The sequence below is a fragment of the Amia ocellicauda genome, chromosome 5 (genome assembly GCF_036373705.1).
Source record: "Amia ocellicauda isolate fAmiCal2 chromosome 5, fAmiCal2.hap1, whole genome shotgun sequence".
Taxonomy (NCBI): Eukaryota; Metazoa; Chordata; class Actinopteri; order Amiiformes; family Amiidae; genus Amia; species Amia ocellicauda.
In genome coordinates, this window is record NC_089854.1 from 24,046,089 (window position 1) to 24,062,431 (window position 16,343).

Consider the following 16,343-nt stretch of genomic DNA (forward strand, 5'->3'; position numbering starts at 1 on the left):
CAGCTCATGCTCCTTTTAGTTTTTATGCATGCTCTGTATTGTAGCAGCACAATTAAAAAGTGCATTGGAAATATGCACATGGAAAAGCCACCACAATATAAAAAACACCCACAAAACACTTGCATTGCCGTTTTTTTTTGTTTTTTTTTTACAAGGGCAGGTGTATAAAATGTACTTATTGTTGTTGTTCACAATTAAGGTACCTTGTAAGGGACTGTTGCGTTATACAATACAGAAATCTGAGTGTTGTGCGCTGGAGTTAAATCCTGTCATTAAATCCTTTGGAAACCCCAGTCATTGTCTTTGGTAACACTCTGGCCAAGAAGTGTCCTTTGCTATTTAGGTTAGGGCAGCAGTTCAGTCATGACACATGAGAGCAGCTTTAATTCAGTTCCTGGTTGTGAGGAACTGAAAAAAAAAAAAAAACAGTGCAGAATATGTAGTGCTACCAATGTTTGCTGATGTGATTCAGACCACCATCCTATCATCTGGAAGTGAAAACAATTCATATTTTAAATGTTTTACTATACTGTTTTCTATATATATTTTTTATAGTTGGAGGAAAAGTAACACAGAATATCAAGAGAGCATAAGTACAATATGAAATACAATATAGTATTCAGTAAAAATATTTGTATTTGTAAAGTGTTTTCAATGTGCAAGTAAAGCTGCATACTTTATGGGAGAGGCATTCTATAATTGTTCAATATAAAGGCCTTGTTTAACTAAATAGGGAGATAATTCTGTAGTTGGGCAAGGTATATGTAAGAAAAATAATAGCATGTAAAATATGCATTACAGTTACTAATTGTAGAGGGTAAAGTAGCTTGATCTGGACAAGAGAACCACGAAACAAAAGCTGATCAACATTTTATTGTTGTTTTGATTGAACAAAAACAGTCAAAAATATATTTTGAGTCCAAAAATATAAATACATCTGTATAACAATACTTTTTCAGTCTCTGACATTTTGCTCTGAAGCTGTAGTCTTGAATTTCATATTGTTTGCCTGCAAATCTAGAGACACTGAAGACCTCTTCCTACAAGACACAGAGGGCCAAGGAGCCGAAAAATATGCCCTGTAAAGCATTTGACTGTTTTTCTTTCCGGTCAAAGGAGAGTGGTCATACAAATGTATCTACATACATCCTGAAACAATAAAATATAAACTTATTTCTTCTGCGTGTTGCCAAGTCCTCCCGTTAATCCTGTGTGGAAAAATACAGAAAGAAATACCAGTCAGGTTGTGCTAATGACACACTACAAGATACCTGTATGTTGCTAAATTACTTCTCAACAGCAGCCTTTTTTATTTATTGATCTCTGGTTTACCAAGGACAGAACTTACTATAAGTTACTATAAGAACCATCACACTACAAGCAGACAGAGATATTTTTTGTCACTTTCACAGATTGTTAGTATGATAAATCTCAGTTTCTCTTCATCACAGTCTTCTTTTAATGCTGCGGGGATCGTGACTTTCTCCTCCGTGGTCCGCACAATGCCGCATGGAAAACAGACATATCAGAAAAGTACTTGAACTACCCCTCCCCCTACCCCCCACTCACACACACTTTTGTGAATACCAGATAAATAATTAAACCCTAATAAACAGTGTGACTCAGAGATTTGTATATTTTTCATAGGTCACCTTGCATTTCGTTGATAAGTTGCGTGTGACTCATGAATAATATCCCCATTATGAAACATTTCTTTGCTGTATTCAGACCATTGAAGATGACATTTAAACATAAGACATCATGGGGCGTTCGTAACTTACTGCCTTCACAGTTGTGTCTTTCTCTTCACACACGTCTTTCTCCTGCAAACAGGAAATGAAGCAGATCAGCCCGATGGGGATTTTTAACAAGTAACAAATTCAAAAGAATGATACACTTAACATGTTCCCTACTGCCCTGGTTATGAAATACATCATTCATTTCAGAAGCCACTCCAGCCATGGTTTTGTGTTTTAAAACATGTAAATACAGCAGCGAAGGAGCCGGTCTGATTCCAAACTGAAGACGCAGGGAGACCGTGCAGTAGACCTCACCAGTCTATAATGGGCATTGACTGCACTGTGTTATTGCCTAGGAAGGCTCAATCTTGCCGACACAGGCCAGCTATTGATTTTCGTACACAACAGTAATTTTACAATGGCCTTCAGACAGCTATTTTTAGATTGGAAAAGTGTAAACAGCTATGAGCTGAGAGAGAGCAGCTGCCAACCGACAGACATCGAGGCACCTTCATCGCCTCCAAATGAACATCATTGGAAGCCCCAGCCCGAAGGCAGACACCTTTGAGATGCATTACACTTAAACATAAGGCAAACACGATCATGACCAGACAGACGCTCTCTGTAAAGCACAAGACACAGTGAGCGTTTGTATTTTCCATTCTTCTCATTTGTGTTGGCCATCCAAGCTTCGTAGAAACTGCCCCATCTCCCTATCTATCTCCCATTCTCTCTCTCACGGTGTAGACCTTGGTATTCTCCTCTGCCTTCTCTTTCTTCTTGTGCTCAGCCTGGACCATCTCGAAGAACTCCTTCTCGGCACGCGCCACCAGGTCCTCGGCGCTCTCCTCTGCGTCCACGTCCTTGTTCTCCTCCTCCTTGCCCTGCTCCGAGCGGCTGCGCTCCTTCAGGCGCATCTCGCGGTGCCGGGACTCCAGGATCTTCTCCCGCTTGGTCTCCCGCTCAAACATCTGCCGGAGAAAGGGAAAAGCCAGGAGAGATTACACTTCCCCCGAAAAGGTGCACTTCTGAAAGAAACAGCCCCTGGATTTAAAAAACTTTGATACACCAACCAATCATACATTCCAAACTCAGTCTATCAAGACAATCTATTGGTCAAAGCAGGAAATGCTCTCACCGCGGTGGCTAAGGCCTTCTCGTTCCTCTGTAGGGTGCACAGGCCAGGGGAGATCTCCAGCAGGGTGGCTGTGCCGAGCTGGGAGCCGCAGGCCAGGAACCTCCCGTTGTCCTGAACCTGCAGGCTGTACAGGGCCTCGTCACACACCTGCCAGCAGGACACACACAGGTCAGACCAGCTGGGAACCACTGGTCAAAAAACCATCATGTTTTGGAGTTTTGCACAACTTTTATTGTACTTTGTTTGAACATATTTTGGAAATAAAGAGGAGCATCACATATATCTGCATAGTGTCAAATAATTATTAGCTTTTAGGTATCCTGGGGAACCTCCTTGCAATTCTTTCGTGCAGAGCAGTTTGGATGCAGGTGCGAGGGAGATGGGGTGGATTTGTGTAGACCTACTTTCAGGCTGAGTGTTGGGTCATTCTGTTTGAACAGGAAGTCCCACACATCCAGAGTTCCATCCATCTTGACAGTAAAGAACACAGAGGGCCTGACGGGACTCCAGCAGCCATCGGTCAGATTGGCCATGTGGTATCTGCACAGATGGCAAACAAGAAGATCACACACTGATATTGGATATTGACTGGATATTGAAGTCACTACAAACACACAAATATCTTGGCTTCTCTGGGACTGTAAAGACTTGTATTCAGGATTGCTACACAAATAGGATACTCTAAAAACATTCACTAAAATATCTGTGCCAAATATTATGGATTTACATTACAATATTTAAAACAGTAAGGCTCAGCATATTACTTGAATCTTCAAATTGTGAGGCAACAGTAAGCAACTGGAATAATATCTTGCAGCTATTCCATGCTACTTTCCTTAAATGCTGGTGTAAGAACTGACTCACTGAACCCTTCTTACTTGGTCCACATAATCGAGGACTCCTTTATGTCCTCAGACCAGATGCGGGCGGTCCAGTCCCCTACAGTCAAGAAGTTCTTGGGAAAGAAAGGGTTCCGCTGCAGGGCGTATATCGGCCCATGGTGGCCACTGTACGTGCAGACGATCTTCTCTGCGGGGGTCTTGGCCTTTCGATTGCACGACACTACCTGCCCTTGCTCCGTTCCCACCATGAACTTTGTCGGCTGTTTGCACCAAGAGAAATGGAAATAAACGGAAAAGGAACGTCTCATCAGAAATAACACAATCCGTGTGAAACGCATTGGTTTTAAAGCCAGCCTTGTGATTCTTCAGACTAGTGGCAGCTCCAATAAACATGAAACTTTTGTATTTAGATAATAAGTGATATTTAAAAGGCTTCCTCAGTAGCTCTATTCATTCAACATGAAAATGGTACCATTTAAACTCCAACAGTCACTGAAATACACAGCCCACGTTAATTATTTAATAGAATGCAAAATTATGCAAATGACTACAAAACATTACAGAAAACACTTCAGACAAATGCGAGGTGCAGCACAGAGAGCCGGGGCAGCACAGATTCCTCCTACGTTCACTGCACAGCCCAGTGTGGAGAACACGCATGGGAAACTGGTTTTGCGGTCAGAAAAGAGGTACAGAGATGGAGGGAGTCTTACCATAGTGGTTTCAAACTCCAGAGAAATGGCCCCAAGAGAATTGTCCAGATTGCCTTTCTTACTGGGATCTAGCACCAGTCTCTCGGTGGGTTCACTCAGCTTCCGGATGTCCCACCACAGCACCTACAGAGGAAGAACAGCACTTAACAGGAGGTCAGCAGCAAGTATGAAGATCAGGTGGCTTCATGCGTTGAATGTATGGAAATCCCCGATGTGTGTCTGGGTAGTGAAAGCATGCATTATTTCTTCATAACCTTACCAAACAGATTCTACAAAACCTTTTCTACTCTCGATGTAGTCGGCTTACAATGAAAGACAAGGACTGAAAGGGGGGGCACCTGGCCATCTGTGGACGCAGAGAAGGTGTCTGTTCCCGTCTTCGACTGTAACCAGATGACTTTGTAGACAGGGTCTCTGTGGCTGTGCTCGATGGTTGACATCTCCACCGGCTGGCTGCCTTTACGGATGTCCCAGTAGGCTGGTCAGAAACACGTTTGTTACACATAATCCCATTTACATTTACATTTTGTCATTTTTGTAATGAACTATTTCAAGTACACAAACTTGACATGAATAATCACTTTTAATCTGAATGGCACCACACCACACTTTCACCATGAATGTGATTTTGAACAAATAGGAAGGACGTCATCTATATTTCATGAATGGAGTAAAATAAATGGATTTCTAAGTCATTCTAAATGTTCTTTGCATGAGACTAGACACGCTAAACAATCTTTGAAGGCCTTAAACAAGGGTGATAAATGTTCTGACATGCGAGCTTTGAGTAGTCAGTCCTGCCGAGACTTTGATTCGTAGTAATTGTTTGTAAGCTCTGACTGAAAGCAACATCGGCTGGAGCACATCTTACCAATCTGCCCGTTATAACAGCCGCCAACCAGGATGTGAGAGTCTTTGGGGTTGTACTCCAGACAGACAAGGGGGGACACGGGCTTCAGGGTCATCTCGGGTTTGTTGGGGTTCTCTGGGGGAAAAGCAGGTGAGCGTTACAGTACCCTTACATTAAATCAGTTTGCAATGTGGATCTTGTTATTCAGTCAAGGTTTGAGACACTGAACCCTTGATTAGTTTGCTACTCATAAATAATAAATAATTATTGTTATTTCTCTACGTCTGACAAGATAATCCTTTTCCATAATTGCGAGTGCTGACTCACCAATATCCCATATGTAGGAGTCAAAGCTCATGTCCTTGGTGGCTCGCTGGAATTCCAGAGAGGAGTAGGCCACTGCCAGCTTCCGACTGCCATCCGGGTGCCAGGAGAGGCTGGTGGCCGTACGCTTGACCTCATTTGGGTCCCTGGAGGCACAAATCAAGAGAATATGGAATAGAGAATCGAGAGAATGCACAACAGGCTGGTTTGGTGAAATGATTCGCTTTTTTCCCCATTGTGTATCTGAGATTATGACAGATCATGACTTGAGAAAAACAAATGAAACCGCAGCCACACTAAACACTAAAGATCACTAACTCCCAAGTCCCCTCTGGAGTCACATTATAGTGACATGGCTCATATTATTACCTGAAGACATTTATCGTTTTTGCTGAAGGCTGCTCCTCCGTTTCCTCCAAAACCGCCTCCTCCCCAAAATACTCCTGGTAAATGTCAATGGCATTGTTCTGTTTGATGCAGTGCTCCATATGCTGTTGTAAGGAAGGACACATGCTGTTAATTTCGGGAGCCCAAGACACACAAACCATATTTAAAACCATTTCTTTCCCACAGTAACAAGCCCACTGTCGTTTGAAATGCTGCGGTTTTACGGCCAGTACTCACACTGCCCAGCTGCATGATGATGTTGACATAGTTCTCATCTTTCTCCACCTTCTTCCTATAGCGTATGGTTTGCTCCATCTCCTGGGGGTTGACATCCTTTGGCCAGCCGCCCTCCATGTGGTTGATCCCTCGTGTTTCTGACTCAAACCGCTCTGTGTTCACCTGTGAGGTAACAAACATAGCCCTAGCTCAATCACAGGGCAGAGTATTCAAGCTAGCTTGCGATATAAATTAGTACATGCTGTACCACAGATTATTCGCAGTTGAACAGATTACCTCTGCCCATAGACACGACTTATTTAATGAAAATGTTTGTGTGGTGCAGGCACATTCACATCACTCTCCTCTCTGTGTTCCCCATTTGAATTTGAGAGTGTCACTTTTACTACAGGTGTAAGCTCTGAAGATCCACAGCTCTGATATGAAGAGAATCTACCCAGGGATGAAAAAAAAAAACACCAACACAGAAACGAAGCAGGCTAGAGAAACGAGACCTCGTGCTCAGACATCTCCTGGATGCACTGTGTGGGGGTGTCACAGGGGTTTCTCTCGATGAAGTTGACGGCCTGAGTGGGATCCGGAAGGATGTCGACGTGCAGCTCTGCCGGCCGGTCCGAGAAGTTGCACTGCCGGCCGAACTCGCTGCGCTTCTTGGTGTACACGTACACGATCTCCATGGTGACTGGTGAAAGCACAAGGAGAAAAATTAATCAATATTACATTCCTGCGAGTATATAACAATAGATGATTTTTCAAATTTCAGAGCTAGCATTAAATCCTACAAATTGCTCCAGAATAGCTGAATGGATTAGTTAATGTAGTTATATATTGTTTGTATTCATGTTGCAGTGAAATTGATGTTGATTAAAAAGAGTTGTATTTCACACAAGAATTCTGTTTACAATGTATTTGCTGGAGGATTTGTCTTGATAAATATCTAAACCAGTGGTTCCCAACCCTGGTCCCGGAGGACCCCCCACCCTGCTGGTTTTTGTTCCAACCGAGCTCTCAATTCCTTAATTGAACCCTTAATGAAAGTAATAATTTCCTAAATTAGAGCCTTTTAATTATTTTTATGTTAAATATAGAATTGTATAAATAACTTATTAAAGAATCAACTATTTTATTACACAATTTAAAAAGTCAAAATTTAAGCAGATTATTACTTAAATTAAGGTTCAATTAAGTAAAGGAGAGCTTGGTTGGAACACAAACCCAGCAGGGTAGGGGCTCCTCCAGAACCAGGGCTGGGAACCAGTATAGTTCATATTATGGGATTGAATCAGGCCATTAGGGTGTCTGTGCTGTACCTGGAGTGTAAAGGAACAGTCAATTATTCAAGGAGCCCAAACCCCTGGAAATCAGCCCAAAATGCCCATGTCATTAGATAAGAATCTTACCTTTTAACATAAGTGTTAAAACACATTGTTTATAACAATCCCAGAAACTATCTTCATCATCATCATTTGGCTAAATATAAACCATAAACCATTTTCAATATCAGCTTCATCCAATAGGATCAGGGCAAATATTCATGATTATTATGCGCTGCTTTTATTGTGTTATGACAATAGTTTCCCCATATAGACCGACAGCAATTGGTAATTTGCGGTGTTTATATTCAATTTAAGGGAGACAGCGCCAACCTCACAACAATGACTAATTTCGGATCAAACTCACTGAATCCCCTGCCATGGCAGCTGCAGTAATGAGACGCGTTTATTCTGCCCAGACCGGCTGCAAAGCAATGCAATGAGCGCACAGATAAATCGGTGCGAGGCTGCACTCACCCCGTGTGCTGCGCCCGGTCGTCCGGTTTGCGCTTCGCTGGTTAATGGATCCGTGTTTTCAGCTCCGTCTCGCTTCTCAAACCCCGAGCACAACACAGCCAGCACTTCAGTCTCTTAGCGACAGAGCCGGTCACAACATGGCGGAATAACAATGAGAGGAACAACTGCAACTGCAACTGCAACTGCAAGTGTCTGAAGATACTTTGTCTGCATGCATGTGACAGCATTTGATATGTATCTGATCATGCAACATATATTACTGGATATGTATCGTTATGGTAGTATGCAGGTAGATATCAGTGATCGTTTGTAATCCAAGTCATAGTAGAAATGTGGTTAGGCAATCAAGCAGGGTTAGTAGCTGTTGTATCATGTTCATGAAAATATGTAAATTACTGTATTCATATTATTGATCATACATATAATGCAAATAGCCCCAAGAGTAATTAAACTGTTTTACATCTTAACCCCTTTACAAAATGCAAATACAAGCAGCATAGTAAAAACATGCTAACGTGGTAAAATCATGGTAAATATCTTAAAATCATGGTTACACCATGGTAAGAGCATGGTAAAAGTATGGCAAAAACTGAGAAATCGTGGGGGAAACATAAAAAAAAACATTGTGACATTGTTAAAAATACGGGAACATTTGATGAAGTGTAGCTTGGTAAAATATGGCATGATATACACACATACACATACACAGAACATATGGGCCAAAGATGGCAATTGTCCCGTATGACACACTGTTCCGTCCCCTACACATCTCTAATAATTAGTCAATTTAGAAGTGAGGTTTTATTGCTTAATTTTCATGTTAATATGTTGATCACACACACATAGATAGATAGATAGATAGATAGATAGATAGACAGATGTATGCATGCCAGGCACACTTCCAGCCTAGTAGGATCAGGTTTACTGAATATTTTTGGCGAGTGTGGTTCCTCACCAGTTCCACTACAAAATTACGGATACATAAAACGCTTAAATCTCACACACACAAACAGGAAAAAACAGCCAAAGGAAACCTAGAATTATATTTTTTTATTATCATTATTCCCCTCCTGAGGGGGTATAATACATAAAAACCAAGCACCAGTCCCAATAGCTGAAGATGGTGCAACAATGGAACAACCTTACATGCATCAAAAAACAAACCGACAAATGGAAAAAACAAACAAACCCAAAAAAATTATAATAACAAAAAAAAATCTACAGCTCTAAGGATCAAAAATATCTACTGAATTGAACATTATCAGACATGGAAAAAGCAAACAGGTTTTCGACCTGAGGGGGACAGTTTTCTCTCATGGAAGACGTATTAGCAGTGTTAGTATCCTATTCATTTTTTCTGACCCAATGTACTGCATTTTTCATACTGCCTTTTCAGTAATAGTGCATTATTGTTATGTTGTAACATTTTAAAAACAATTCCTGCAGTGGAAGGGGTTTGATATTGGTACAGTAATAAAAGCCCATAAAACTGGTTCATGCTTCACTTTACACTTCTGAATATATGAAACAGTTCAAATAATCCCCCGGTCAGTAAATTAGTTCTCTAGCAGTAGGAGCCCACAATGCTGGAATGACTTTGTGCATTCATAAAAAGAAAAAAGGAATGAAATTAAAATCGTCCTTTGCGGTGGAGAAAACATCAGCCTGTCCCAGGATCGAATAACCAAAAAACAAGAGTCATTGACATCCAGGCTCCAGCCTTCACTCATTTAGTATGTAGAAGTCTAACCACTTGTGGCACATGAACATACAAATCGCTGTTATTATAATACAATTTATATACAAAAAAAAAAAAAGTTGGTCTGACACACACTTGAACACTTCAGCTTCAAATCAATGTAAAAAAAACTGCACTTCGGAGAATTACAATTCTATCATCCACAAATGGGGAAAACAACTATGCAAGATGGATGTTGTTTTTAATTTTTTTAATTGAAAAACTAATTGTAACAAACTCAAGGCCAGGGGTCAGGCAGGAAGAGTTTGGGTTCGTGGTTCAAGCTTGAGGAGCCCATTCCTCTAGTTTTAATGTTATAAAGATTGAAGAATATATAGATCTATATATTTTTAAAAAAGCATTTATTTCCTTTGCTGTGCTTCTGCAGTAACCCTTCCAAATTAAGTGCCTTTAGCACAGACCAGAAAAGTAGGTTAGTGCATCTGAGAGGGGGTGAAATTGAGGATATGGATGTTGGTAGTTGGGGCACAAGCAAAAACTGAATCTGGAAGACATGACAAGGAGAGGGTGGTTCTCCATCCCAGTCATGAAATAACTGGTTGGCTCAGCATTTGAATTGTGCTTCAAAAGTATCAAAAGTCTGATAGAGAAAGTGTACTGAAGTATGGTGGTGTTGGGGTTTCAGTTCTTGTGGGGGCCAGTTTGTAGGAAAGAACGGTTGAAGCCCCAGTTGGTACTGTATGTGACTCATGTTTCAGTGTACAGCAGATGGGCAGAGAAAATACAAACAGCAATACAAGATAAGGCATAAGGTTTTCCAGTTGGGAAAAACTGTTAAAGCTTGGACACTCAATTTCAAGAGTGTTTTGTTTTTTTTCTTTAACTTTTCCCTTACCTGATCTTGTATTCAAAGTAAAGTTAACAAAATAGAGTGGAACTAAAATAAACTGGTGAGAAATGTGTATCCCTTATGCTGCATGCTTTGGAAACTTTGCCACCAAGTCGTTTCCTTCCCTGTTGGAAATTCCTTGGCCAAGAATTAAAATGAATAAAACAAACAAACAAACAAACAAAACAAACATTAAATCGTGATGAAGAGACAAATGTTATAAAATTATTATAAAACAGTCTCGTAGCTAGTCAGTTAAATGGAAAGAAAAAAAGGGGAGGGGGTTAAGAGACAGTAAAAGCACGCTCCCATTCCTCACATATTTAAATGTTGAACTTTAAGATGCCTCACTTTAAATACACTCCTATAGATCAGAATCTATTCCTTGGTTAGGAGATGCATCAATGTGTTTTTGCAATCACTCTCACGCTCCCAAAAGGTTTGATGACCGAAGCACAGTTGCCTGAACTGAAAAAAAAGTGTGTTCATCTTAGCATCTTGTCTTAGTATGAAAGAGAAAGAGGCTGGCAAATTTGAAAACTAAGAAACACAATCCAGAAAGTGGACTGGCGATGGAAGAGGTTTGTAGCTTCCTTATGGAAAAGCTATGGCATAAAACCACTTAAATACCATAGTAAAAAAAACAATTTTATTTCAGCTTGACGTCACCCTGTCTGAGCTCTACCTCCTGTCTAAAAGAAAAACAGGCAAGGTACCGAGCTGGAGCAAAGCATGCTTTGAGGTAAATCAGTTGGTTTCCAATGTGAACCTAAAAATGTCTCATTCTTGATTAACCACCTCATATTTTCATGAACTCACATGCCTCTATCACACAGCTAATCAACCTTGTAACTGGAGAGGGGAGAAGAAAAAAAAGGGAACCATTCCAGTTTGAGTGACTGAAAAATTAGGAGAACTGCATTTGTTTCTGGAGTTTGAGAACAGCTGTTGGGGATATCGAGGTGCTGGCCACGGTGAAGGCAACTGGGCTGGTGTCTGGGAGCTTTTTCTTTTAAATATGCAATTAAAACATTGTGACTCCCTCCCCAGGTAAGCCATTTCCAGCAGGCCGGGCGAGAGCGGTCACTCAGTGCAGGGTCCATTTCAGCAGGGCCACACATTGGGAGGCTGTGCTTTCCTCAGAAACGGGGGGTGTGGGTTGGGAGGTAGGCGGTGGGTGGGTGTAGAGGGGGTCTAAACTTGGAAATCATTCCCAAAATGCCTCCTCTGGTCATCGGTCATAGACAGGTAGGTGGCCCTCATGCTGGGAGAGTACTATGGAGAAAAAGAGAAAAAGGTTTCATGTATGCATTCATTTTGTCTGATAACCTGTTAAACTGTGTGTTGCTGTATTGCACTGTGTCAGCACTTTGTCAGTCTCCTCACATGGACAGTTCAGACATTTTTCCTATAGGGTGTCATTATTGCAAATGGGGAGGCTTAAAGCAATATTTTCACACCTTTGGATCTGTAAAGTGTCAGGAGTGTCTAGAGTCTGAAGCCTTTATTTTTGTATTATCTGAATGTTCTCATCCACGAGTCACATTTAAATACCTAAACCTGACAAGACAAGTCTATTTTAGGCAATCAAAATGTTATTTTAGGTTTGTTTTAGCTAAAAATACAAGAAACATACCCCCCCCCCCTCATATTCATCTGGAAAACAAACGTTCCAAAGGCTGGGATAAAACTTGCTTTGTATTAATTATTCGAAACCACAATGTTCAAGATGGAAATTCCTTCTGTGTTCCCTCCAATTGGTTTAGATAATTCAGCCAGAACAAATAATGTCCTGTCCGCCGGGCACAATGCAGCAAACAGATTGTGATGATTTACTTATTAATTTAAACTTGAATGAAGTGAATGGTACATAGTGTTATTTGATCTCAATAATGATAATCAAATAAGGCTCCTAAGGCAAGTACAGGGGAAGCCACTAACAATGCATTTTATTCCAGCATTAATGCTCTTTCACTCTCAAGGCAAGAAATAACTCACGAATGCCTAAAAACAGAATTCAATTATCTTAATGTAAATATTGAACAAATTAATTGGGTGGAATTTTCTTTCTGAAGAAAGTGGAGCTCACTATATTTTTTAGCATTAAGTTTTTAGAATAACAAAAAGCTGAAATCTTTTAGTTTACAGAAATACATGTTTTGGATAAACCAAGTCAGAACACATCACCAATCCTATGTTTATATTTTTAAATAAATCTAATTAAATCTGAGAAAGCCTAATTCCCATGACAGATACTATACCGCAGGGGTGCCCAACCCTGGTCCTGGAGAGCCCCAATCCACTCTTATTGGTCACCCTAAATCACCAATTTCTAAATACTGGGAACACATGCGAGTTACTTATCAATTATGCAACTCAACCCAGGGAATTCTTGCCCCCGAGAGTCTGAAGGTATTCAAGCGATTGCTCCAATGACTGAGTTTACCAAACCACCTACTTAATCGTTCAGAATGAAATACTTCCAGGTGTTTAGAAATTGGTGATAGAAGAGTGACCTCCAAAACCTGCTGGACAGGGGCTCTCCGGTCTAAGGTTGGAGATCACTGCTGTACAGCAACATTGTGTTGAATGTCAGGGTCATGCAAATCACAGCCAGTCAGGTCAGTCCTACATCAGAGATCACTGCTGCAGCACAGTCTTTATGCATTGTACTTATGTATCCATGCATTTATTTATTAAGAATTTTGCAATAGGCAATTACTAAATAGCCCCTGCACACACACACACAAATTGTATAAATCAGCAACAGTTAGTAAGTTTAGTTCACGGCTTCAATCCCTTTACTATTAAACACATGGTGTCTGAAACATGCACTGTCAGTCCATGCACTTCTTCACACAAAGGAAGCCTCAAGCTAAGGTGTCGGACGTGAGGACTGACACAGCTCCCACTGATAGCACTGGTAAGTTTTTGGTTTTCTGACAATCTTGGCTATGTTTAAGTCCACCAGATATACATATTGTCCTTTGGGGAATCCCAGTCATACTCGTCTGAAGATACAGTGAGGGAAAAAAGTATCTGATCCCCCTGCTGATTTTGTACGTTTGCCCACTGACAAAGAAATGATCAGTCTATAATTTTAATGGTAGGTGTATTTTAACAGTGAGAGACAGAATAACAGCAAAAAATCCAGAAAAACTCATTTCAAAAAAGTTATAAATTGATTTGCATGTTAAGGAGAGAAATAAGTATTTGATCCCCTATCAATCAGCAAGATTTCTGGCTCCCAGGTGTCTTTTATACAGGTAACGAGCTGAGATTACGAGCACTCTCTTAAAGGGAGTGCTCCTAATCTCAGCTCGTTACCTGTATAAAAGACACCTGTCCACAGAAGCAATCAATCAATCAGATTCCAAACTCTCCACCATGGCCAAGACCAAAGAGCTGTCCAAGGATGTCAGGGACAAGATTGTAGACCTACACAAGGCTGGAATGGGCTACAAGACCATCGCCAAGCAGCTTGGTGAGAAGGTGACAACAGTTGGTGCGATTATTCGCAAATGGAAGAAACACAAAATAACTGTCAGTCTCCCTCGGTCTGGGGCTCCATGCAAGATCTCACCTCGTGGAGTTTCAATGATCATGAGAACGGTGAGGAATCAGCCCAGAACTACACGGGAGGATCTTGTTAATGATCTCAAGGCAGCTGGGACCATAGTCACCAAGAAAACAATTGGTAACACACTACGCCGTGAAGGACTGAAATCCTGCAGTGCCCGCAAGGTCCCCCTGCTCAAGAAAGCACATGTACAGGCCCGTCTGAAGTTTGCCAATGAACATCTGAATAATTCAGAGGAGAACTGGGTGAAAGTGTTGTGGTCAGATGAGACCAAAAAGTTTTTCTGGATTTTTTTGTTATTCTGTCTCTCAGTGTTAAAATACACCTACCATTAAAATTATAGACTGATCATTTCTTTGTCAGTGGGCAAACGTACAAAATCAGCAGGGGATCAAATACTTTTTTCCCCCCTCACTGTATAGTCCAGATTTGAACCAGCGATCTCTGGACTATAGGACTAAACTGATGTTCTAGTCCTTTACTGGATGGTCATTTAAAAATATTTCATCATTCTCTAAGGAAACAAATCCCCTCCCCAGCCCCAGATTAAAAGATAATATTTAAATGAAATTGCGTAAATGGAAAAAATATATAATTGAAAAAAGAAAAGAAAATATCAGATGAAGCAAAACCATGCAGCCAAATGAGGCATCACAATGACAGCACCGCACGATGGAGTGAATGGTGATGGATATGCAATCTCTGAAAAGTGACCCCTCCCCCACTCTAAATAAGTAAATGATATTACAAAGAAAAAGAAGAACAAGAAAATGGTGCATTTAGTGAGACAAAGAAATCCAGAGAAGCAAAAGAAACTTACTCTTTTGTTAAATGGCTGAGAGTTTAGCTCCAAAAAAAGTCAAAATAAAAACAAAACAACGAACAAACAAACAAACAAACAAATAAAAAGAAGCTATTAGCTGAAAATATAACAGCTTGGCAAGGGGAGGAAGAGAGGTGGGTTGTGGGTTGAGATGGGGTGAGAAGGAAAAGAAGATTCTGGAGAATTCACTTCATATTTCAAAAGAAGGCCCCTATTCAGAAGTTGGAGCGATATCAAATTTTGCACATGCCAGAAGCCTTCATCCGCCTCCTCCTCCTCATCATCATCTCATTCCCTCTCCAGAGGCATCTTTGAAAACTATGATGTCTCGAACAGGTCACTCTTATATTGTCTTTATCATTAATTTGTATCATCTTTGGAAGTGGCATTTGGAAAAATCCTACCAACTTTTATATATAAACCTAAATCATAAATACATTTTGCATAATATTTTTTAAATATTACTTAGTATTTTTCTAAATATAAGGTAGGCATATACAACAGAAAGGAATACAGAATGTTAAAATACAATATTATTGGTATTCAAAATATAATATACTCTTTTCTCATGATTGTATGATTGTATAATCTCACTTGACTGTGATATCTGATTGGCCGTGGTTCCTGAACCAGGAGTCAGTGTGAGCAGGATTGTCCTGCGATTTAATTTCTTATTTGCTGTATATCTGAGCGTCATGCACGAGTTCTGCTTCTGACAAGGCATCCTTACGCCGAGTGTAAGGCAGTGAGGTGGGGAAGGAGGTGCATTATGCCAGTATTCTCAGTGACTCCTATGAAGCACTGCTATTGTTCTCCGCCTACTGTCCTCACATTCACACCAGCAGATGTGATTTTCAGTATCAGTTAATTTCAGCGGATTTAATTGGAAAGGCAGATAAAATAATCAATAAGATGTTTGCTACAAATGTATATTTTTAAATGAAACAAAATCAGATAAAGAAACGTAGATGTTGTACACTGTCCTTTGAAGAGCACCATAAGCACCAAGGTTGAAAATCTATTTTGTACAACACATTTTAAATTGATATGGCTTTAAAAATCGATTGTATCTAAATCTAACATCCACGATAATTATAATTCCCAGAACAGCAGCCCAGTGGGGCAGTGGCCAACTACAAAGTGAAGACATTTGGGAAAAGAAACTTAAGGGATCAGCCCTATACTTTTTATATATTCAAACAAGCGAGCAATCGGCACGATAATTGCCTCTTTATCCTGGTGAATTTCACAAAGCCCAGCAGCTATTACAAAGGTTTCATTTGATGAAAACTGTATAAATGTAGAACACAAGCTAGCGCTTATGTGGATTGA

The 16,343-nt window shown here is 40.5% G+C and overlaps 2 protein-coding genes across 3 annotated transcripts in view; both read right to left on the minus strand.

Moving 5' to 3' along the window:
- Positions 1-855: 855 nt before the first annotated feature.
- Positions 856-8,171, minus strand: dnai2b (dynein, axonemal, intermediate chain 2b). Of its 2 annotated transcripts, none has more exons than XM_066704456.1 (14): positions 8,021-8,171; positions 6,725-6,912; positions 6,231-6,392; positions 5,976-6,097; positions 5,610-5,752; positions 5,304-5,417; positions 4,771-4,910; positions 4,433-4,555; positions 3,756-3,979; positions 3,282-3,417; positions 2,878-3,024; positions 2,489-2,710; positions 1,782-1,823; positions 856-1,208 (listed from the first exon to the last, which is right to left on the minus strand). In XM_066704456.1, exons 2-14 carry the CDS (start codon positions 6,905-6,907, stop codon positions 1,203-1,205), a joined length of 1,764 nt encoding a protein of 587 aa, XP_066560553.1. In that variant the 5' UTR covers positions 6,908-6,912; positions 8,021-8,171; the 3' UTR covers positions 856-1,202. The 2 variants fall into 2 exon arrangements, with proteins under 2 accessions (XP_066560553.1, XP_066560552.1); XM_066704455.1 differs by having other exon boundaries at positions 2,480-2,710.
- An 878-nt stretch (positions 8,172-9,049) lies between these two features.
- Positions 9,050-16,343, minus strand: part of ttyh2 (tweety family member 2) — a 53,370-nt gene continuing 46,076 nt past the window's right edge. Inside the window, exon 14 of the mRNA XM_066704457.1 lies at positions 9,050-11,883. Coding sequence (XP_066560554.1) covers positions 11,803-11,883 — 81 coding nt within the window. The 3' untranslated portion in view covers positions 9,050-11,802. The remainder of the gene's footprint in view (positions 11,884-16,343) is intronic.

What these genes read in the sequence shown, in the direction of transcription:
- dnai2b (XM_066704455.1), bottom strand. Translation starts at nt 6,907, where the DNA reads ATGGAGATCGTGTACGTGTACACCAAGAAGCGCAGCGAGTTCGGCCGG. An exon ending in CTGTTATAACGGGCAGATTG is followed by an intron (nt 4,911 to 5,303) that starts GTAAGATGTGCT and finishes GTTTCTGACCAG; the next exon opens with CCTACTGGGACATCCGTAAA. An exon ending in CTGCGTCCACAGATGGCCAG is followed by an intron (nt 4,556 to 4,770) that starts GTGCCCCCCCTT and finishes CTTCCTCTGTAG; the next exon opens with GTGCTGTGGTGGGACATCCG.